The sequence below is a fragment of the Coffea eugenioides genome, chromosome 7 (assembly GCF_003713205.1).
Source record: "Coffea eugenioides isolate CCC68of chromosome 7, Ceug_1.0, whole genome shotgun sequence".
NCBI lineage: Eukaryota > Viridiplantae > Streptophyta > Magnoliopsida > Gentianales > Rubiaceae > Coffea > Coffea eugenioides.
In genome coordinates, this window is record NC_040041.1 from 1,722,563 (window position 1) to 1,745,249 (window position 22,687).

Consider the following 22,687-nt stretch of genomic DNA (forward strand, 5'->3'; position numbering starts at 1 on the left):
ATTCTGTTTGGAAAAAAAAAAAAACTACAAGCGAATATCTCTCTATATTACTCAAAAAAAAAAGAATATCTATCTAAATAATAAAGCGTGAGTAGGGATTTTGTGTTAACGAAAAGTGCCATTATTTGTTATTCCAAAAATATCTTTTCAACATTTACCATATCCACTCACGGTTTCATATGAAAAATCTCTCATTCCTATGTAATTACCACTACGTAACTATCACTACACTTAACTAATCTACCAATGAAAATTGCATCACCGTAATCTCTCATTCCTACATAACTATCACTACACTTACTAATTTAGCAATGAACATTATATCACCATCCAAAAATCTCTCTAATTAGTTTTTTATTCTATATATATTTTTTATTACTTTTTTTCAAAATATGCATACGTATAGCGTGTGTCTCATCCATTAGTTTATTTATACTTTCAGTTTAAAGATTGAGGCCCGACAAAGATCCAAATTCTAAATCAATTGAAGCCCAAACAAACAAACGGACCAACTACCCCACAATCAGCCCATTCGGCCCTGTCATTTAACCGCATCTCCGCTCGACCAAGGAATCAACTTCTGGTAAAAATTTTCCCAAACTAAAGCGACGTCGACGACGACGACAAATTCATCGGCGATTGAAGCAATTTCTTGATTCCAGATGCTTTAGGAGTGCTGAAGCAATTAACAATCCATTTCTGAGCAAATTCTTTCAGCAGATAAAAAGAAAATTTTGAAAAGATGATGTCCCCTAGGCAAAATCTAGACGATCGAGGAGGAGGAGCAAGTTCTTTCCAATCAGCTAACTCTAGGTAATGCTAAAACTTCTACTTGTTCTTGTTTGTTCAATTTTTTTTTTCTCTTCAAAAATGAATCATTGAAGCCTCATTTTTAATTCTATGTTTGATTCACTAGTATGCTTAATTATTAGCATCTGTTGTTGTTGGTAAGTACATGTATCTGCATTTTTTGCTACTCGAATTTGCTGGATGGATATGTTTAAGCAAATAAATTCCTCTGTTAGGATTTGAATTAATTATGTTTATAAACTATTCTAAACTTGAAGTTTTCAGTTGATTCAGTAATTCTACTGCTCACTGTATCTTTAATTTCACTGCATTGCCTTGTTTAATTTGATAGCATTTCTTTGTCTTTTAACTTTACGCCTTTTTTAGGTTCATTTGCTCTATCGATCTTTTTACTTGTCTATTTTCAAGAGTTTCATTGTTGGAAATTTTTTAAGAATTTGGTAGGCTTTCTTGAATTAGCAGCTTTAATGATTCTACTGATGTAATAGTTGTTTCAAATGTGGAAAACGCTTCAAAATGGTGATAAGAGGCTTTCTTTAATATCAACTTAGACAAGCCTACTAATTGTGTTGTTCAATTGTAGGCAAACTCCCTTGCAGATAATCCATGTTTTTGGCAACTTCATGAGGATATGGTCCGTTTACACTATGTATCGCTACTTGTCTCAAACAGGAGCGTCAGTTGTTCTTTTTATTTTCAGCTGTCTTGTTCCAGCATCAATCCTGTTTTTAGTTTTGCAGAAGCCTTGGAAAGGCAGGCCACTCTCTAACACGCAGGTCTTCTCAAAATACTCCACTTATGAATAATTAGACACAGCTAGGAAATCTTCAAACGTTTGTGGCTTAACAATGACATTTATTTTCTGACATTGCTCATTGTTTCTACAGGTTGTACCTTCTGTTATAAATGGTGGTATAACAGCTCTGTATTTCATATTGTGGGGAAAAGGTGTTAAATCTTGCGGTCCTCTTAGGTAAGTTTTTCAATCTGCTCTAGTGATCCTCTTTTGTAATTTTTTGAATGTCCTTTGGTTTGTTTATTGATGACAATTGGCAATATGTGGATAAGTGATGATTAAATTTTTTAAAAATAAAATGATGCATAGATGAACATTTACATCACTTAGAGTGATAGTGTGTGTAATCTCCTTTAGTGTTTTCTAAGAGCTTGGTTGCCAAGGGCTAATCCCTATGTTGGAGAGAGAGAGAGAGACCCATGACTTACTTGGTCCTTGATCTCTCTTTGATGTTCTTTTCTAAAATTCCTCCCAAAGCAGAAATAGGATATTCAGATAAGTTCTTTGGTTTCATTTCCTGTCTTTGAATTCCAGAAGTTTAGTGATCTTCAATGTGGCCAGTCTTGCAATTATTCTTGTTTGTGTAATATGAACAATTCTCTCACTCAGGGCAATATTAGCTGAATACTCTGGAGCTGTTCTTGGAGTATTATCTGGTGTACTATATGGAAGTAGAGGCCATGTTTGGAAGAAGGTAGACAACTTTCTATTCCTTTTTGATTCAAAAGCTTGTTCAAAAAGCTGTCAAGTTGATTATGTGCAAGATATGATTCTCTTATTTTAGGTTTCAGAACAAGAACTTGGCATGACAGGCTGGTGACATATCTTGTTTAGCTGGAATACATCTGGAGTCTTCTTTGAAATTTATTATACATGTCCTTGCTTTCTTCTTACTAGGAGAAATGCAAGTCTGTGTGTCAGCTGGAGTTGTAGTGTGGTTGCACTTCCAAGTCAGTTAGTGGTCTTCTAATTTGAGCTCAGAATTATGTGCACTTCAAGGAATAAATAATGCTGTTGCTTATGTTCTCATCTGACTTGGATCAATCCAGTTAAAATCCATATATACTATTCATCCATTTTGCTTATAGGATTTGTGTTTCCTTATATCTATCAGGTAGGTGGACTTGTTGCAATGATGGCATCATTTTACTTCTTGTCTCAAGGATGGGCCATGGCCACATATTCTCCCTTTAATATCCTTTCATTTTAGATCTATATTTCACATTTATTGGGAATCTGAGTGCTATTAGAATTTTCTTGCATATTGATTTTTGACAAGCAGATTATCTTGTTCACAATTGTCAGCTTAACCATAATATACCATTTAGTGATAGTCCTGATGTTGAGGTTAGGACAGATCAAGTTGTGGGAATGAAGAAAATGCTAGTTCCCATTGTTGCTGGAGTCTTGTCAGCGCTCAGAAGGGTGATTGCAAGACGTGTCTCACTCAAAGTATTGACTACTTCACCTTATCATTCTTTGTGTATTTTCTTGATCATAATATAACTATTAGGTTTTGCCGTTTTGGGTCAGAAAGAGTTTGTAAGACCTGACTCTATTTGTTTTATGGTTGCAGAATCAACTTAAGAGGCGGCTTCATGCAATAACTATCACTTCTGCAACTTGTTTTCTGTTCCCTGTGGCTATGTGGGACATGATTATAGTGAGTTTGATTCTATGGCTTCTGTGGCATTTTGAACAAGCCCTGGATGCCCTGTATCAATATTTTCAGGGTGATTTAGATCTGGTAAATGCTCATAATCTGTTTCCTCCTCCTCCTTTCCTCAGGGAACAACCAGCGTAGAATTGCCATTTTCTGCATGGGCATTTTCAAGCACCATCTTCTTTGGTGTTATGTTGATCTTCTATGTTGACAGTATCGCAGAGGAGAGGTACCCTATTGTTTATTCCGTTCATTGCCCTTTGCTTTGCTAGTTGAATTTTAGTCTATACTCAGTGCATCAGCACCAGTTCACTGGGTGATTCACGATTCCAAATGGATGCTTCCTGTTGAGCTTCAAACTTTAGAATGTAGTTTAAATCCTTAGCTTTAAACTTTAGTTCTATTTACCTTCACAAACACTTAGTCGTACTGTTTAAAATCAGAGGAGATAGATGATGTCAGAGTATTGACCTTTACTTAACGGGATAATTGCATGCTCCCCTCCCCCCCTTTTGTACTGGTTAATTCATCAACCAATTGGTGTTTCTTTTGATTTTTAGAACTTTCTCAACTAACATTTGCTGTAGCCTATATGGTCACGCTTTTACGTGGTATGCCATTCAATTTCAGATAGATTGCTCCTATTTTATTGAATGTTAACCTTCATTTTACTAGAAATATGTTTAAGCACTTAGTATGCTATATAACTTAAATATATTGTTCTTGCCTTGTGGAGTTCTTGTTTGTGCATTTTTTCGCATTTAAAATTGAGTGTTTAATAAGGGACACTAGAAATAACTCCTCTTTTCCTGCCCTCTAATGTTTGCTCCAAAGAAAGAGGCAGGTTGTTGCGATGTTGTATATTTCCAATTTTCGGGGTTTACAAGAGTTGATGTCTTGAGTTTGGGTTGTATTGCTTTACATTTAGGGACACTAGAAATAACTCCTCTTTTCCTGCCCTTTAATGTTTGCTCCAAAGAAAGAGGCAGGTTGTTGCGATGTTGTATAATTCCAATTTTCGGGGTTTACAAGAGTTGATGTCTTGAGTTTGGGTTGTATTGCTTTTCATTTAGCTACAAGGTCTTGCGTTTCGCTAATGAAGTCTTGTTTGTGGCTCCTAACTTGTCAGTCTTTCCTATCTGTTTGTAGATTACATATGGTTTTCTCTTCTCCGAGACATTTGATGGTCGCAGGAATATGCATCATCGTCATGGAAATTGTGTACAAAATGGACTTCTCGCTCCTGGGCTTTCTGATTTGTGTTGCAATTTTGGGCTTTGGTATGAAATGAAAAGCTGTCTTCATTTTGATTATGGTTATCAGAAGAATGAGCAATATACATTATCAATTTTTGTGTAGTTGTGCTGGCTAACAAAATTTTCCAAAGTTGTGCTGATAGTTTATTTTATCTTATTTTTTGAAGCTGAGAATCTAATGTTCTTTAGTGGGTTAGGGTCTTGGTTTTTGCTAGGTTAGATTCTCGCTGGCTGCATTCTCCTTTTTCATCACTTCGTTCCACCCTTCCCTTCTTCGATAAATTCAAAGCAATGTTAAATCATTTTGGAAGCTCACAATAGCTATTGTCCCACAATTTTTTAATGGAATTTAAATGATTTTTGCCTAAGGTAAAGGTCTGAGATTAAACAGAAGCCTGGGGACGCCAACTCTTGAGTGAATTGTCTATGAAAATGAAAAACATTCATATATATTATAAAAGATACCAAGCTGACTTAGCATCTGATATGGTACAATTGTTAACTGATTAACAGGAATTTAGTTGTTTATATTTTAGTTCCCGTCTTTTCAATTACCAGTCATTAGCATTAACCCGTAGCATAGAGTAAAGATATTTATTTGGTAAATGTATTCTTGCTTCAAGCGTGTATTTTGATAAAGGGCCAGCATATTGAGTAGTGGTTTTAGGTGCATTAATAATACAGTATGAAATAAATCTGTTCTGTTCCTTTCGACACAAGTCTTTTCATTGTTTCATGTGCCAATACTTATGATTGGGTACAATTATCATTCAACATCTGCGCATTTAAATTGCCTCTGTATTTAACTTCTAGTTTCTTCAATTCTGTTAGGAATATATGAAGCAACCTCATTAGACCGATTTCGAAAAGATGCTCAACGGAAATCAGATGCATCAAATGGAATTCTTGAGGATCGAATCGAGATGTCTCCTCTTCCAACGTGACGTGACTAGGTAGCTCAAGCTTGTGCATGTAAGACGCAGTAAGCTTCATTCATTGTTTCATTATTGCTTTGACTTTGAGTTTCATTAAGAGATTTGAAGCAGAGGTGGAGGGCAAATAAGGATTTTGAATAATCTGTGCTTCATGGAATAACTAACTGAGGATTCATGATAATTCCTATGGAAGTGTGTTGTGCTTAAATGAATCAAGATTGAATGTTAATATTATATAGCTTTAGACGTTCAAGACCAATTTCATTGGAAGTTAATTAGGAATATTAGATCTTTCACTGGATTAGGAGAACGGAAATGTCACCAATGAAAACGTACGTCTGTTTAACAGAAAAGTATGGGACAGGATGAGTACAACTAAAAACTTTAGGTCTCATAGTCTTCTGTTAGGTACGATCATGGCTTAGACTGCTGACGTTTCCTCATTTTCTGTTGCAGATGCAATCTAGGATTATTCTTTAAAAAGCAATGGGACTGGTGCAGAAGCGTTGATCTCCGCGTCCACATGGGTGACTAAATATGCCGCAGGATATTACAAGTATTGCACTGCGAGCAGTGAGAAGCGCCACAAGTGTTCTAATGTTGGGAGTGACGTAAAACCCTGCTCTCATTGCAGACAAGTCAAGAAAACTGGAAATACATGCTGTGGTTGCTGTATTTCTTGTGTCGCCCCAACCATTTTTATTTAGCCAACACTGGGACAGGTTGGAAGTGAGGAACCATTGTACAATATATACATTTAGTTTCCTCGTTTTGCTATTCTCTCATCCTCCTCTCCCCCCCCAACCCAACACAAAAACACACACACACGCACACAACCCCTTCCTGTTGCCAACCAAAACTTTTCTGTTGAATTTCCCCAGTGTTTAAACATTGAATGTCTTGTCCTATCGCTCTATTTTTCCTATTCTCCATCTGCCGGTTAGACAATTTCAATGCATACCACGTTCAGAGCTTTCTTTCTACTTTTTAAGTTGGCCTTAAAACTTGTATGAAACTTTGTTTAAACGTTACAGCAACAGTCTCCCGCCAACAGCCTCTTGGGTTGTTAGTATTACCAAGACATTTACCAAGACTTAAATGTCTTGGTGGGGGTGGGAGGTCAAGGATTCAATTCTTGACCTCTCACCTTGTCACTTAACTGTGGCTTCCTCAAATTTCATCGGCTCTCCTTCTCTTTATATTAGGTTAGAGTGGATTATATAAATGTTATCCTGTCGCTTTGCGGCATAGGCCCAAAGAATTCTTGGCCCACTACTCTAGTTGTATGTGACTGGAAGCCTGCAACATGTAAGGACGTTCGAGGAACAGATGCAGTCCACTTTCGCAAAATCACGGCAATATTTATGAGACCTGTTATGGATCCTTCATTAAAGATCTCGTCGTCGAGTTTTTCGTTCCGGTAAATATAATTCCGACTATGGGAAAATTGTCCGACTGGTCTGATGCGAGGGAACTTGTGCCTTTTTCAACTAATGCAGGCTTGGCGCAGAGCTTGCCAGTGTAAAGACGGAGATGGCTAGTCGATTTACTACTTCCGTTTACGCTATTGGTGTTCGATAGAAAGTCTCGGAGAAATGTCCCTTCCCCTTCAAATGTTCGGCAAAATCAAGCAACAGCTAAACGTCCGCCACCAAACTCTGATCTCCCCATAGCTCTGAAATCTGCAACCACTAGGCACCCGCATCCATGGTGTTGCCTCTTTCTTCGTCTCATCCTCCGCACCTCCTGAAACCCACAAGAAAAATCATCTCTTTTTCACGCACTCACAGCAACAGCAGCTTCGGTAGATCACCATCCCACAGCTGCAATGGACTAACGTTTGTTCGCAATAAGAAACCTCTGAGTGATCTCAATGCCTCTGAGTAATTGGAGGACCCTGCAATTATTTCGTCCAAGTCTTTGATCAATCTCAGCTTGCTACTGCCATAAGGTGCCGCTGTCTTTCAGACTTAATCCTCTTTGCGTCCTGCTTCTGTGAGCATAATGTGAAATTTATTGCAATGCAGGTATTGTAGGGAGTATTCCTTGAGGTTTATGATCATCGGCAAAGGCTCAAATTGTCTCTTTGATAACATGGGTTATGATGGTTGTGTTATCCTCAACTGGATTGATTTCTTGGAAAAGATTGGATCGGTTGGCTACAGAGTTGGAAGTGGCTATCCATTTAATCGGTTAGGGGTGCAATCTGCAACTGAAGGATTATCAGGGCTGGAGTTTGCTAGTGGAATCCCCGGAACTGTGGGTGGTGCTGTGGCTTTGATTTTACTACGATGAAGAATTCAATTGCACCAATATAACATATTGTCTAAACTGGTAACGGTATAGTTCAACAAAGAAGTCCAAGACTAGGCGAGTTGGCGAAATGTTCTAGCAGACCCTTCTTTTTTTCGGTTTTGAATGATTAATTTCATTTTTTTTTTCTGGAAATGCTAACTGATGGATTTACATGTGTTTCTTAATGAAGGAAATTGCTGATGCAATTGATACTGTGGAAATTATAACATCTGATGGCGAATATCAGATTCTCCACCAGAGATGAGCTCACGTTTGGGTATCGATCATCCATATTTCAAGACATGAAGAACTTAGCTGCCATTGTTGCAGTCACTTTTCGATTGAATAACTTGGAATCAGCGAGAGATAAGCAGCAACAATATTTGGAAAGGTAATATTAAAGAACGTAATTAAGAGTATTGGAAAGGTTATAAGAAAGTAGGTAATCAATGGTCATGCAAATGGGGCTTTTGAGGAGTCAATGAATCCAACGAGCTCTGTGTTTTCTCTGCAGAAGGAAACTGACTCAACCACTGGGGAAGCGAACTGCTGGTTCAGTGTTTCGAAACCCATCTCTTTGAGGTATCTGAGCAGCAGAGTTGATTGAGAGATCTGGACTTAAAGGATTCAAACTAGGAAAGGCTGTGGTCTCCAATAAGCATGCAATTTTCTTCATAAATTGTGGTGGTGCAAGTTCTCAAGACATGCTCGAGCTTATTGGCTTGGTTAAGCAGACTGTCTATCAGAAGTTTGGAGTAAAACTGAAGGAAGAAATTTTGAATGTTCACCCATATATCGAAAATTCTATTCCAAATGTGTGTAATGACAGTATCAAGTAACCAGGAAAATGAAACTACTTTTCCTAATGGACAAAAAATAATCATATTAATAATTTCTGCATAGTTTCTCATGATTTTTCACATTGAACGCCTTTATGCTATTGATATAATTACTACGAATGTTGGATCATCTTCAAAGAAGGAACCAGAATGATCCGTTCATTGCTAATGAATTTGCTGCTTGACCCTGCTGGTCAGAGCTTTGGTGATGAAGTGAGCAAGAACTCCTACTGGACAAAATAACAAGCACAGAGAAACTGAATGCCGAGTTTCAACATTGTCCTGCAGCCCATCATGAAAAACCTGCCTGCTTGCATGGAAATCGCAAGAGCATTATTAAGTGTTCCAATAACTAAAGACCAAATCCCCCCCTCTCCCCCCCACAACCCAAAAAACTCCCAATGGGGGTCCCAGGATCCCTCAAACCCCAAAGAAAATTTACATAGACAGACCTTGCAGCAAAAAGATCCACCGCCAGCAAGTGAATCCATGCAGAAGCAAGTGTCATCTCACTGGAGAACAACTTTGCTATAGCAGACAGCTGAGGGAAGCAGCCGAGTTGACAATGTTAATCTCTAACCATGATGAAACATAAATTCAAATGCGTGCATTTGTGAACATACCTCCGGCAGCCAGTTTTTACTAGAAAACATGAGACGCAATGTATCTGGTGTCCAGGAGAGATATAGAATATATGCATATAACAGTCCCAGCATAATATAAGGTATGCTGCTTTCCATTAACTTCTTGGTCTGCATTTGATGTAATACAACTAGTTACAACATCGAATCTTATTTGAAGTCTCAAAACCCAAAGTGAACAATTATCAGGATCAGTTGCTAATCATTGAAACAAAATCACCTCGATGGAGCACTCAACAAACTGAAATAGAAATTCAATTGAGAGGTGGAAGAACTTGAAACAGTGCAGCATCACTTGAGAAAATAAAAAGTTGCTTTTTTGGTATAGTTCCAAGATGTCCTTACTTACCAATTCAGCTTTAGGTGCTGCAACCATGAGTGTATAAAATGGAAGAACTGCTACAGTTCCAAATGTAAAAACACTAGCTGCAAGTTGAGAGCTCGGCAAACCTGCATAGCCAAATAAGAGAATTTTTAATGCTAGAAGTGTAACATTCACAATCTTGTTTGCCTTGCAAGCTTCTTTCCACATCAAACAAGCTGCTAGCATGAAATCAGAGTATTATAGAGAAGTGCAATAGTTTCAGTCACTAAAATCAAAGAATATCTAAGGCTAGAAAGGCATTTTAAATTATAAATCATAATGCATCAAGCACAAGGTATGGCCTCTATATATGTAATTTTGTCTAGCATGGAAAGAAAAACTTCTACAATCCGAAAAGACCATAAAATGTTTCTAAGACTACTTTCTTTAGTCTTTTTACCACCTAAGTGATTTAAGATTCCTGTCTATTCACAGATGCGAAGCATCTGTACTCTGTAATGCTTGTCAGTTGCGAGCCAGCTATGCAGCAAAAATAAACTGCTAACCGATGATAGACTTCTACCCGCCCTATTAAACAGAATGACCCTAAATAATCTAAATGTGCTCAAAGACAGAAGGAAATGGTAAGTCACGTATAAAGATTACATGAAGCATAGACTCTGCAATCAACAGCTCGTCCAAGATTTGGGTGAATGCTTGCTATTGGTCTTCTGGGAAAGCTCCATTCAGTGCTTAGCTTGGTTCCCAATTTTTCCGTTTGTCCAACAAAGAGCTGTTTATTCACACTTCTGAAAGCAAATATGGATCTCTTGTTCATCCTCATGCATTCCGAAAATCTGTAACACAACCCTGTGCGCTTAACCTACAAGCAATAGGCACCAATGTTGACTACCGTTAAAATTCAAACCCTCACAACGACATGATTTATTGAACTGTTTTGGCAAATTTGGGATTTCTAGGAATTTGCTTCTTCTTTTCTTAATAGTTGGATGTGTAAAATTACAGTCATGGCTTCACATATATGCATCAGCAGTTATGCCTAAAATGTGAACCTAGTTAGAAGCCTACATCTAATGAAGTGGTGACTCTTAGTAGATTCAACTCAACAATATTTTGCATATTGGGCACAACCTATCGGATCTTCAAATAAGGTCACGAGATTGCGTGCAAGCCGTTTTATGTCCGAAAAAAAGAAAACAAAAATAGCAAGAGACTGTATAAGGGTGAGGATGAGAAAAACAGGGCAAAAACAGCATCTTTTCAAGCATAGGTTAAAAGAAGCAGTAACCAAGTAGAAGTTTGATTCTTTTTTCCCCAGTGGAGAGGTCATTCCATTAAGTTGCGAATTACGCACAAGATGGGAAAAAGAAATCGCACTTCCAGCACAAAATATCAATGCAAGGGAAAAAAGCGCAGTGCTATTGGGTAGTTCTCCCCTTCAGAACCAATTCACGAAACTCATAATTGAGTTCCCAATTCACAACTTTGTTTCCATTATTACCTCAATTGAGATATAATACTAAACCGAAGGATTGAAGAATCAAGCATGGTAATTACTGTAACCTTCAGGTTGCAATTGTTAACGATTGAAGTGAACCGGAACCATTCCATCCAATTCATCCAGTCCTCCTCCATTATAACTTCCGCGATCGGTTATAATGTATGACAGAGCTATCATTAGCTATATTCAATTCCTCAATATAAAGGCCATTAAAAAGCATGGTCAAAAGAAGAAAACTCAAGAAATGACAAACTGAGATTGAAAGCTGTGAAATTTTTTGATGTGCACAACAAAGCAACAAATCCCACAACCACAGAAATGAAAACCAAGAAACAAAGAGAATGGATGATCAGCATTCGTGTAAAACGTACAAAGTGATACAGAGAAAAGCATCAAGAACTTACCTTGAATGGCAATTGGGCTTGGGTAAAGCTAGGAGAGAAGGCCATCTTTGGTGTGGAATCGAGATTGAACAAGAATTGCAAGAAGAACTTAAAGAGCAAAAAGCGCTTTCCTTTTAAGTCATGAGTCAGTACTCAACCTGGGTATATACAGAAAGGGCCGAAAGTAATGGCCAGTAGGAAATTCGCTCCCGAAGACACGCAGCTTCTGACTTGGATTAAAATAAGAAAGAATGATTTGGAATGAATTCATGGTACAACTCTGCACTATCATCGTCCCCCGTCCCCGTCCCCGTCCCACTATGCTAGCAGCCGCCCAACACTAGTCCATTATCAGACCAAATTTACCGAACTTCCACTTAACCAAGTGAAGCTCAAGATCAATTGGGACAAGCTCATTGGATGGAAGGTTTGTGCCTCTCGCTTTTCTAGGATGCATGTCCCAAAATTTGTTGTGGTCTCTCTTCTCAGTCAAATCTAGGATGAGCCATGTGTCTATACACGTGGCGCGCATGCAGGGCAGTCGGCTATTGGCACCAAACCAATTGGTGGAGGGGCGGTCTGGGATTGGTCTGATCTCATCCGTTTGGAGATCAATTGGGTATGCTTTCAGTCAGGGTCCCGTGTCCTTTTCTCTCTTCCTTTGGTGAAGGGAAAAAATATATTCCCTCCGTACACTTTGATAGTCCTATTTTTTTTTTCGTCCGTCCCAAATTATAGTTCACTTTTCAATTAAAGAATGCAGTTATATTTTAATATTCCTAAAATACCCTTATTCAATGTAAGTTATTGTTACTATAAATCTACTCAATTTAATGAGAGTTGATTCTTTTTTTACTATCAATTCAAGTTCTCATAAAATTGTACTCTAATTAATGTGAGAGTATTTTAAAAAAATAGTTATCTAAATTGATTGTTCCAACAAAGTTAACTATTTTTTCTTAAACTGTGTAAAAAAAAAAATCAGAACTATCAAAGTGGGACGGAGGGAGTATTTACCAGTACTAGCGTAGCAAATGCCTTCAAATTTGAGAAACCCCGATTCTTGAGACTAAGGCCTTGTGCGGGGTTGTCCTAACTTGCTTTAGATTTTATAAAAATTAATTATATCATAATTAGTAAAAGTTACTCTTTGAATAATTATTATAATTATTAGTTTTTTTAATTATTAAAAAATATATAATTAAAATACAAAAACAATTAAGAACACCGTAAAAATTAATTATTCAAGATCAGAATTTATAATTAGTTAAAATAAAATAATCCATTGAGAAGAAGCCCTAACCCAATCTTTGATGATCACGTCATTAAGTATCGGCTTTTTTTTCTTTTTTAAAAAATTGAAACCATCTGATGGCATTTATAGCTTTTTGAGAGTTGTAATTTGACGAGAAAATAAAGGAACGTGACAAAAAAGATATTGGAGTTTTTGAGGGGCAAAAAAGAATAGAAAGCGAATGATTTAGAAAGGTGAGCTTCTGCTGCTACGTGTTACCAAAGCTTTTCTGCCCAAGTATGGATGGAAAGCGTAGGAAAAGCTGAGAATACCAAATAAAATATTTTTAAATGTCAATTTTATTCTCAAATGTGTATTGAACAAATTTTTATCAACATACATATTCAAAATTATTAAATAACATTAAAATCTTTTCTCTTCTCTTGTGATCTTTTCTTTTCTTTCATAACTTAATATTACCCATCTTTTGTTTTTCTAACATAAACATCCAAACTAGCTACTAGCACTTGGTTGGGCTTCCCTGACTTTTTTCAAGGACGGAGTCCTTCCCACCTTTCCACGTAGTGGAATAGGAGGTAGTGATCCACTAAAATAAGAAATAGATGGCTTTTTCCAAAAGAAAAAAGAAAAGAAAGATGGGGAGCGATGCTGATTGTTGAACAAGTGTTCTTTACCCACCCCGCTGCCACCACGTTATACGGTGGTCGTAATGATAGTTTGAGGCACTGTTAGACTCGACTCGTAATCATGGTTCAAAGACTCAGCGAGTCCGATACAATTCGGCTGAATTGTCACCGTCTTCGCCCTTTTTGATACGATATTAGAACGATATGATTTTGATATACTTGACTCATCAAGATGTCACAGTGAAGTGTTGAAACAGTGAGTCATACCAAATCACTGCGAGTCAACTCGAATTTTTATTATTTTTTAACTTATTTTTATTTATCATATTTTTTATAATTTTCAGAATATTAAATATTTCAAAATTCGCGTCTCGCTGAAACCACAACCGATATGTTGAAATCGATTTGGAACGATTCTGATCGAAACTACAACTGCGACCGTGACTTTAAACCATGCTCGTAATTGATAATTGGAATGGCAAATTGTTTTTGGAATTTTCTTCATAAGCCGCTTAAAATGCATCAAGTTATTTTGGAAGATGATGATCTTCTTCAAAAAAAAAAAGTTACAAACATGACGGTCAATTGGAAGCGTCAAAATTGGAAAGCTCGGTGGAGTCAACATCTCGTCCCACTCCAGGCAGGATATCATTCAGGATTTCTCAATTACGACATCTTAAATAATGAATTAAACTGATTATTCAACAATTAAACAATTGGTGTGGCCATTCCATTGAAACGAGCCAGTTCGATTGTACACCATGACAGTCATTTCCTCTCCTCCAATTCCCGTCTTAAAGAAAGAATGTACGGCCTGCACAGATTGCAGGCGCTGGCGACGGGCTTTGGCTTCAGGGACTATGTGCATCAAGCCAAGAAACGATGTCACCAAGCACTCTAAGTATCATCTCATCTGGCTCGCCTTCAAGAAGGGCATGATAAGCATCGTCATAGAGAATCAGTTCCTTGTCTGCACTGCTTGCCTTCTCATATAATTCCTTGCTAACTGATGGATCTGTTACCCCATCAGCCTTGCCGTGGAGGACCAATAATGGCAGAGAAACCTACAAAAGAGCATTTATCATCAGTCGTCTTTCAAATGTTATGTTATTTCCACAGCATCAAAAAGCATGTTGGAAGTCATAAACGGAAAGCAGTCTCTCCAAGAAATTAAAGCAACTCCATACAATAACTTCAAAACCTCCTTAGAACAAGAAGAAGAAACGTGTTTACATACATTCTCCAGTTGTTGTCCTATTTCCTGGGTGGTGTTCAGTAACTCTACGGCAGTTCGTAGCCTTGGTTTATGCTTGTAAGCAATCATGTTGCACGCAAGCTGCAAACAGTGCCAAAAAGGGGGGGAAAAAAAGAAAAAGATGAGCAGGTAAACAATGGAAAAAAAGTCTTTTTCTGCTCTGTTTTCTACAGGCAGTGTTCTGTCTTTCTGTTGAACACTTCATAGAAGGGAAAGGAGGCTAACCAAATTCCTTTTCTTGACGTCTCTGATTGCTAAGTGAACTAAATCCTTGTGTGGAACTAGCTGCCGTGTTGGAAGAAGTTTCGCCGCTCCAATAAGAACTTGGGTGAGTACCCATGGCGGAAGCATTTCATCTGCAATCTGTAGAAAAATACTCGGATCAAGAAATGAGGTATATGAGAAACAAGAAATGTACAAGTCCGAAGGTAGTTGAGAGTGGTACCTTGCACATCGGTGCAAGAAGAACAGCTCCATTCCATGAATTAGGCTGTTTGAGGTGAGTCTTCAGAGCTACAGCTCCTCCCATAGATTGTCCAAACAGGAAGCTTGGCAGACCACAGAAATCTGGATTTTCTGCACCACAAAATGTAATTTTAATATCCTTCCAAAAACTGTCATGCAGTTTAACTTTTGAGAAATTAGCCAAAATACCTTTAACTTTTGAGAAATGCTCAACCACATCATCAACTAGCCCGTCAAAGCTTGGAATATAGCCATGAAGGCCCTCGGAAAGTCCAAATCCAGGATAATCCATAGCAAAAACTGCATAGCCGGAGGAGGCTAACTTTCTAGCAACTCCTGCAAATGACGCCATACATCCGTTAAACCATAAATATACACTGAAATCTGCAAATCTGCAACTACAAATCATTTGGTTAAGCTACATACCTTCAAAGAAAAAGGTGCAAGTGTCTCCATAACCATGACAATAACAAACCACTGCCTTGGGAGGACTGGTCTGTGGCACCCAACTCTTCGAGAAATATTCCAATCCTTTAGAGTTCACCTGAGTTCACCTGATATGACTGCATCACAGGATTCAAATTCTTAGAAAGATGTAAAAACTTTCATAAATGCTGTGAAACTATATAAAGACAAAAGATGCCACTGGTAAACGCTAGTTTTCAAAATAAACATGAAAGTTTGCGAAAATATGAATGATTTCTAGCTTAGGCTAGTCGACAGAGACTAGACAACTATCAGTCAATTGTAGCAGTTATAATAGTGTGTATAAATAGAAATTTATGGCACTCTAAAGCTATGTCTATGAACTGACTTATCATCATGACAATCTTCTCAAAATGGAAAATCATTTTTCTTTATCACTTTTTCAAGGACGACAAGCAAATACTACTATTATAGTAGATGACCCGGATACGATGGGACACATTCCAGTTATAGGTTCAGAGACAGGATTAGAAAGATATACTAAGAAGTTGTACCTCCTTCATCGTCAAGCCATCACTTGGGATCTGTTAAAACACAAACACACAGCAAGTCAGCATCACCAAGCAAATTGTCAATCCAAGAAAAAGGAACTCAAACTTCAACACAATATGATTCCTACGACGAAACTATATTTTTTACTAAACCATTATATATTTCGACGGAGCCAAATCCAATAAAAGAAGAAAAAATTTGCTGCTCCAACAGTTAAAACCATGCATATCCACAAATCTTAACCAAGGATGGAAGAGGCAAAACCCTTCCAATAACAGAAACCATATCCCATTTTATGGGTGCCAGATGCAATCTTGTAAAAGTGCATCTGCCCTTCTAATTCGTTTAACAGCAAGTGGAGTGTACTTGGAGTAGCTTGAACACATATAAGCAATTCTACGCATTTGCTAAAAAATAACCAATAAGCCATGTATATCATCAATAAGCTTTCTTCACAATGGCGTAAGTTTTATCAAATTACCAATCCCTTGAGCACCTGTTGCAATGTGCAATAATTACCTTGAACAAAATATGATCAATTGAAAGTTGAATATCCTTGAAGGCCTCGCGAGCAAGCCTTCGGGCCCCAACCTCTTGCATATTTGTATCCATTATCTTCTGCAACTCTTGACTTATCCATGGGAACTTCTCAAACCTCAACATTGTAGCCCTTTTCTTACCCCTCAAGGACGAAGTTTTAACCTTTGCCTCTAAATTATACAATATCAAATATTTGTCAGAACCCAGAAAATCTATCAACAAAAAGAGAAAAAGAAAGAAAAATCAAAAGCAGCTAGATGACTTCTGGGAAGCTATTCAAAATGTCAATGGTACCTATGGGATTGTTATGAAGCTGTTCGTGCTGGTTTTTAGCAGACGATAAGCATGGTACCAACAACAGAAGCATTGGGCCTTTTAAAGCCGCGCGATTCTGGGATGGTCAAGAATCTGTTTGTCAGTATTAGACTTTTTAGTAGCGTTCAATAAAAGTGTTTTAAAAATATGGGAGGTTGAATTCAAGGAGATGCGGGGTCTTGAGGAAAAGTAATAGTCGGAATGCGTACTTGGCTAAACAGAGAAAAAGGAAGACGTAGAGGCAGTTGCTGATTCCGCGTGTCGGAGATCTTCCTCTTTTGTCTTTTTCCCCCCCTTTTATTCTAATTTTTTTTCTTTCATTTGTTCTTCGCGTTGCTTAAATAAATCTAGGAATAATTTCGGAAACTCCCCTGAGGTTTCGACAATTTCACTGAGCTCCCCTGAAGTTTAAAAAATTGCACATACCTCCTTTAATTTGATAGTTTTAGTAACAAAATCTTAAAATAATATTGACTTGATCAAATTTTTAAATGAATACCCAAAAATGCACTTGTGTAATGAGTTTTAATTTACTTTTTTATAAAATTATAAGATTATTTAATGTAATTACAAGAAAAATGTGCCGAATTTTTCATGTGCATACCTACTATTTGATAAACAACTATAATAATAATTTTATCACTATGATAGGATACTTTTGATGGTATTTTATTATGGATTTAGATTTATAAGATAGAAAATAAAATGTTGAAATAATTGATTCAGAGTTTATGAATTTTTTTACTAGTGGGGTTATCATAATTTAGTAGTGATTTTGGGCAATTTCCTTTTGATTTATTGTTAATTTTAATACCAAAAAATAGAAAACAAAGATTAGCGAAAATATCGGATTACGTATAAAATTAATTCATAAAAAAAATTAGTTCGACATTTGATTACAATAGAAACTAGAGATAATAGTAGTAATTTTACAAATTTATTGGGAAAAAATTAAAATAAAAAGGAAAAAGAATGAAAAAATAACTTTAAAGTCATTCTAAGTATAAGCATCCAAACAAGGGAATTACATTAAAATATTTAAGGATAATATTATCATTTTAAATGACAAGGGAGGTGTGTGTAATTTTTCAAACCTTAGACAAGCTCAGTAAAATTGTCAGAAATCTCAGGGGAGGTTTCTGAAATTATCCCATAAATCTAATTTGCGGACTTCTCTTCGTCATCGTTCCTATTGTATGAATTGAGGCAATCAAAATGTCAGTGTATATCACATTGACCCGGAAAGTTTCACGGTTGCATCTTATAGACTTTTTTTAAAAAAATATTATTTTAGGTGTTAATTTCAAAATTGAAATCTTAAAATATCAAACTTTCTTCCGTAGCTGAAGACTCTAGGAATGTTTTTTTCTTTTTTTTTTAAAAAAAATGTAAAGCTGGTAAAATTTAAAGAGCACATTATAATGAAGATACTTATCGGTCCGTGCAAACTTCATAGTCAAATAGAACTTGTTGTTCCACATTAAATGTTTTTATGGTCTTACCTTCTTGTCACGGCGTTTGTGATGTGTTACTTGCATATTAGTAATTGTTTTCTTTGAGGGAAACGTGCATCGTTCAATGACAATTAAATAGTCTGGGTATACTTAAAACATTAATTATTATTAACAAACATTTTCTGCTTTAATTAATAGTACAAGTTTTGAAGTAGTAGTAATTAAAACTAAGGAGCTTTGCGTTCATACTGCACATGGAGGGATGGACACACATTTTACCATTATCTATCATGGGAATCTGGTAAGGCGGCCAGTCCATTTTGGGTTCTGAAATGTAAAAAATATATATATGTATTTTAGGCATCGGGGAAGGTGCCCGAAGACTGACGGAACAGATAAACAAGGGATTGATCGATTTTTATGGAGCAGTTTTTTGGATTGGAACAGGTACTTTCGTGGACTTGGAAAATTCTAACGGGTGCGCTTTTGAAGACTTGGAATCCGTCCCCACACCAAAACATCGCCGGGTACGGATTAGAGCCAAGACAAGATGCCTTTTTGAATGACATCGCCATCATGGCGATGATTTGTATTTTTTTTTTTTTTTATGATGATAAAACAACGACCCTTATACTTTGAAGTGGAATTCCAGACAGGTGCTGTTGGTGACTTCATTCATATAATACTACTAATAGTCTCGCTTTGGAAAATTCGAACCAGTTACTTTTCAAGACACCATTCATGTAACGACAAATCTAATACGCCTTAGAAATCCGGCAAATGATTATGCGTGAAGACAAGCGCTGCACCACGATGACCGGAAGTGAACGACCCTTAAATATATAATTTGAAAAACGTGATGTGGACATACACTGAATGGAAAAAACATGATGGAGTGCAGATGCCGGAGACTATAACTGCTTCTGTGCCGTAATCATTTACCATATCCTTCTCTGCGTTGTTTAGTAGTATTCTATTCCCCGAATGACCTGAAACTTTGAAAACTTTTTCCCTTCTCTTTTTTTTTTTTATGTTTAATATTTTTAATGATGCATAATCAAGCAAAAGATAACAACGTTGAATTAGTGGACGAGATAAGATCAAAATGAAGACAAAAAATTCAACAGTTGAAGTGAGAAATTCAAAATTAAAGTTACATGCAATGCAATTGTGGATCAATCGTTGCATGTAAGTGTGCCTGTGCAGCAAACATCCCAATGCTGCCATGTAGTACATTATTGAAAGTTGTACCGGAAGTGACCGGTAAATTTTCACGACAAAGAAATTATTGAATTGGTAAAAATAGTAAGTATTCAGATATGATTATGAAAATCTTAAAATATATTTTTTTAAAAAAAAATATCTTCTTGAACGAGTATATTTCAAAAATTGGTGAGAAGTTTGCAGACGCGTGGTTTACAATGTCGAGTTATTTTTTTTTGTTGAGTAAGCAGGATAATTACCTTTAAGTCCCGTGTAAACTACTTGACACGAAGAATAAAATGTTTAAATTGAAATTTATGTAAATCCTAATTAACAATGAGGTGGGGAGTACGCATCCTGCAGCATAGAGACAAGAGGAAAGTCTAGGACAACATGCTTGCGCCGTAATCATTTACTAAACCTTCAATAATATATTATTATTGTTTAGTATTCCCCGAATCTTTGAAAAAAATTTCTCTTTTTTTTTTATGTTTAATATTTTTAATGATGCATAATCAAGCAAAAGATAACAACGTTGAATTAGCAGATGAGATAAGATCAAACTGAAGACAAAAAATTCAACAGTTAAGTGAAAAATTTGCAAGTGAGAAATTGAAGTTATAATTTGACGACGATTAGCTGCAACAATTAGTTATAATGTGATATCAAGCATTAATTTGTACGTAAAGTTTGCAGCAAACATCCAAACGCCGCCATGTACATTATTGTAATTTGTGCCGGATAAATTGAATTGGTAAAAATAGACGTGATTATGAAAACCGTAAAAGATATAAAAAAAAAAAAACCTTGTGGAACGAGTATGTTTCGAAAATTGCAGATGCATAGCTTGAAACGGTTTACAGTAATGTCGTGTTATATTTTGTTTAGTGAGTAGGATACGTAGCTTCAAGTCCTCCCGAGCAATGTACGATAATCACTTTGAACTACTCGACACGATGAATAAACTATTTAAATTGATTATTTCATGTAAATCCTAACATTTAAGGAGTCAAAAAAGGAGGGTTAGAGTGCAAATGCATGGAGACAAGAAATTTCAGGACAACGTGCATGTGCCTTAATAATTTACTACTAAACCTTCGATATATTTATTATTGTTTAGTATTCGCCCAATATAATATGATGACTTGACACTTTGAAAATTTGTTCTTTATTTTATATTTAATCTTTTTAATGATGCGTGATCAAGCAAAAGATATCATGATATGCTTGAGCTCGAAGACAAAAATTCAGTGGTTAAGTTAGAAATTCAAAATTGACGTTATAATTTGACTATTAATTAATTAGCTACAACAACGTACGTAAATGATTGAAATTGAATTAGAATGCAAGTGTCCTAATTAATGCCATGTACCACATTTGTGAGTTGCACTGGAAGTTCACGATGTATAATGCAGATTAAGAATATTTGTGGTTTCGATAACACTGACAAAGAAATTGAATTGGTACAGATAGTATTCAGACATGACGGCTATGAAAAACTTAAAAGATATAAATAAATAAATAAAAATCTTGAAGAATAACTAGCTTGAAGCCTTGTGCAATGTACGGGAATCACTTTAATCTACTTGATACGAAGAATAGATTGTTTAAATTGATTATATAGAAATTTAGGTAATACTTTGCACAACTTTTTAAGCTAATTGTTCAATTCATTTGAAAAGTCACCTAAAATTTTGTTGATAAGTTAGTTTAGTTAAGCTTTGATTTCAAATCTTCCATCTTGGTCTTGGTCAAAATCGTACTTTTTTTAAAAAAAAATAATAAATAAATTTGGTTTGTTAAGTATATTATGCTTATATATATATATATATATATGTTGTTTGTTTTGAATTTCTTTATGCCTTGAGATTTATATGCCTTTTGTTGTGACTTATAACTAGTTATATGTATATGTCGGTATGGACTATTGACCATCTCATTAATAATGAATATCATATTAATATTATTCTGACAATTTGTACATATTTGGTCATAACACATAATACTTAATTACTCATCACATAATACATTTGAATGCTTAAAACTACATATATTTTCAGAGATTAACTTGGTAAATCACGTAGGTAATATATTTTCTCATTCATATAGCAGTTAGCTAGATTACACCAACATATATATATATATATATATGCAGTGAATTGATGATACAATTTTAAGAATGATGATCTTTCTGTGAAACTGCTCCTATACAAATGATGATGCTATCTACCTTCAAATCCTTGTCAGATCACAACAACATGTCAGTGGGAAGCTTCAGGCCTGAAATATTAATGCATGTATGAAAGACTCACGCCACCAATTACAACGAAGACAAAATAGACTAAATGCACAAGAGAGTGAAGCGACGACCGATGGGAGAAGGGACAGTTGTATTTGGTGGTCTACTGTTGCCTTCTTGGACCAGGAACTTGGACCAATTAGTTTTTATGGGTTGTTACTTACTTGTAGCCTGCAAATTGAATCCCCGTGCAAGCAACAACTGGACAATTTCGTAAAGGACAACGAGGACAGAAAATATATGACATTTTCTTGAGTCGTACAATTTCTGAATGGAAAAGTAGAAACATCAGCAGCAACAACTGCCTTTTCTTTTTCCTTTTTTCTTTTTTTGTATGCTTTTCAATACGCATTGCATGTGCTCTCAGTACACCATATTATCTATCGACTATAGGAACTCTCACACCATACTATAGGAACTCTCACATCATCTGTTCTCACTCTTATAGTAGTTGGTCATTAAGAGAGATTTAAAACTCTACTTGGACACAGGTCAAGAGATTTTGATCCCTCAACCTATATTCTAATATCCAGGCTTTTTTAAAAATATTTTAATCGTCTGAATGAATCGATGGTGGTTCACCGAATTTTTCTTGATCTGTTTAAGTACACTAGGAGTAGTTGTAGTTGTGGAGACAAAAAAAAAAAAAAAAAAAAAAAAGAGGCTATAGGAACTCTCACGAAAGAATCTTTACATCAACCAATTCATTATCTTGACAACCTAGACTAATATGGTGATCCAAAACCAAAATGTAAACCATCATGCCTTCTAAGTTTTGTTGAAATATTACAGCGCCACACTTACAATTTCAAGGGGGATTAAGAAATGAAACAAATTGATGCTCCTTCTATCA

The 22,687-nt window shown here is 36.1% G+C and overlaps 2 protein-coding genes and 2 pseudogenes across 3 annotated transcripts; 2 read left to right on the forward strand and 2 right to left on the reverse strand.

The window, feature by feature from the left end:
• The first annotated feature begins 592 nt into the window (after positions 1-592).
• On the forward strand, positions 593-6,443 carry LOC113778000 (zinc transporter 5). 2 transcript variants are annotated; one of them, XM_027323237.1, is made up of 11 exons: positions 593-813; positions 1,394-1,586; positions 1,698-1,783; positions 2,216-2,300; positions 2,721-2,799; positions 2,928-3,058; positions 3,183-3,269; positions 3,395-3,498; positions 4,419-4,549; positions 5,357-5,507; positions 5,917-6,443. In XM_027323237.1, exons 1-10 carry the CDS (start codon positions 743-745, stop codon positions 5,467-5,469), a joined length of 1,080 nt encoding a protein of 359 aa, XP_027179038.1. In that variant the 5' UTR covers positions 593-742; the 3' UTR covers positions 5,470-5,507; positions 5,917-6,443. The 2 variants fall into 2 exon arrangements, with proteins under 2 accessions (XP_027179038.1, XP_027179039.1); XM_027323238.1 differs by having other exon boundaries at positions 5,357-5,497.
• Positions 6,444-7,167: 724 nt separating this feature from the next.
• LOC113777940 lies at positions 7,168-8,603 on the forward strand (annotated as a pseudogene).
• On the reverse strand, positions 8,523-11,836 carry LOC113777846 (protein ABA DEFICIENT 4, chloroplastic). Its single transcript, XM_027323063.1, has 6 exons — positions 11,466-11,836; positions 10,206-10,422; positions 9,585-9,685; positions 9,218-9,346; positions 9,047-9,135; positions 8,523-8,901 (listed from the first exon to the last, which is right to left on the reverse strand). The coding sequence occupies exons 1-6, from the start codon at positions 11,508-11,510 to the stop codon at positions 8,760-8,762; spliced, it is 723 nt and encodes a 240-aa protein (XP_027178864.1). The 5' UTR covers positions 11,511-11,836; the 3' UTR covers positions 8,523-8,759.
• Positions 11,837-13,843: 2,007 nt separating this feature from the next.
• On the reverse strand, positions 13,844-16,912 carry LOC113778258 (annotated as a pseudogene).
• Positions 16,913-22,687: the final 5,775 nt, after the last annotated feature.

What these genes read in the sequence shown, in the direction of transcription:
- LOC113778000 (XM_027323237.1), top strand. Translation starts at nt 743, where the DNA reads ATGATGTCCCCTAGGCAAAATCTAGACGATCGAGGAGGAGGAGCAAGT. An exon ending in CTATGTGGGACATGATTATA is followed by an intron (nt 3,270 to 3,394) that starts GTGAGTTTGATT and finishes TCCTTTCCTCAG; the next exon opens with GGAACAACCAGCGTAGAATT. An exon ending in TGTTGCAATTTTGGGCTTTG is followed by an intron (nt 4,550 to 5,356) that starts GTATGAAATGAA and finishes CAATTCTGTTAG; the next exon opens with GAATATATGAAGCAACCTCA.
- LOC113777846 (XM_027323063.1), bottom strand. Translation starts at nt 11,510, where the DNA reads ATGGCCTTCTCTCCTAGCTTTACCCAAGCCCAATTGCCATTCAAG. An exon ending in AAGCCCAATTGCCATTCAAG is followed by an intron (nt 10,423 to 11,465) that starts GTAAGTTCTTGA and finishes TATTGCTTGTAG; the next exon opens with GTTAAGCGCACAGGGTTGTG. An exon ending in GTGGATCTTTTTGCTGCAAG is followed by an intron (nt 8,902 to 9,046) that starts GTCTGTCTATGT and finishes CCATGCAAGCAG; the next exon opens with GCAGGTTTTTCATGATGGGC.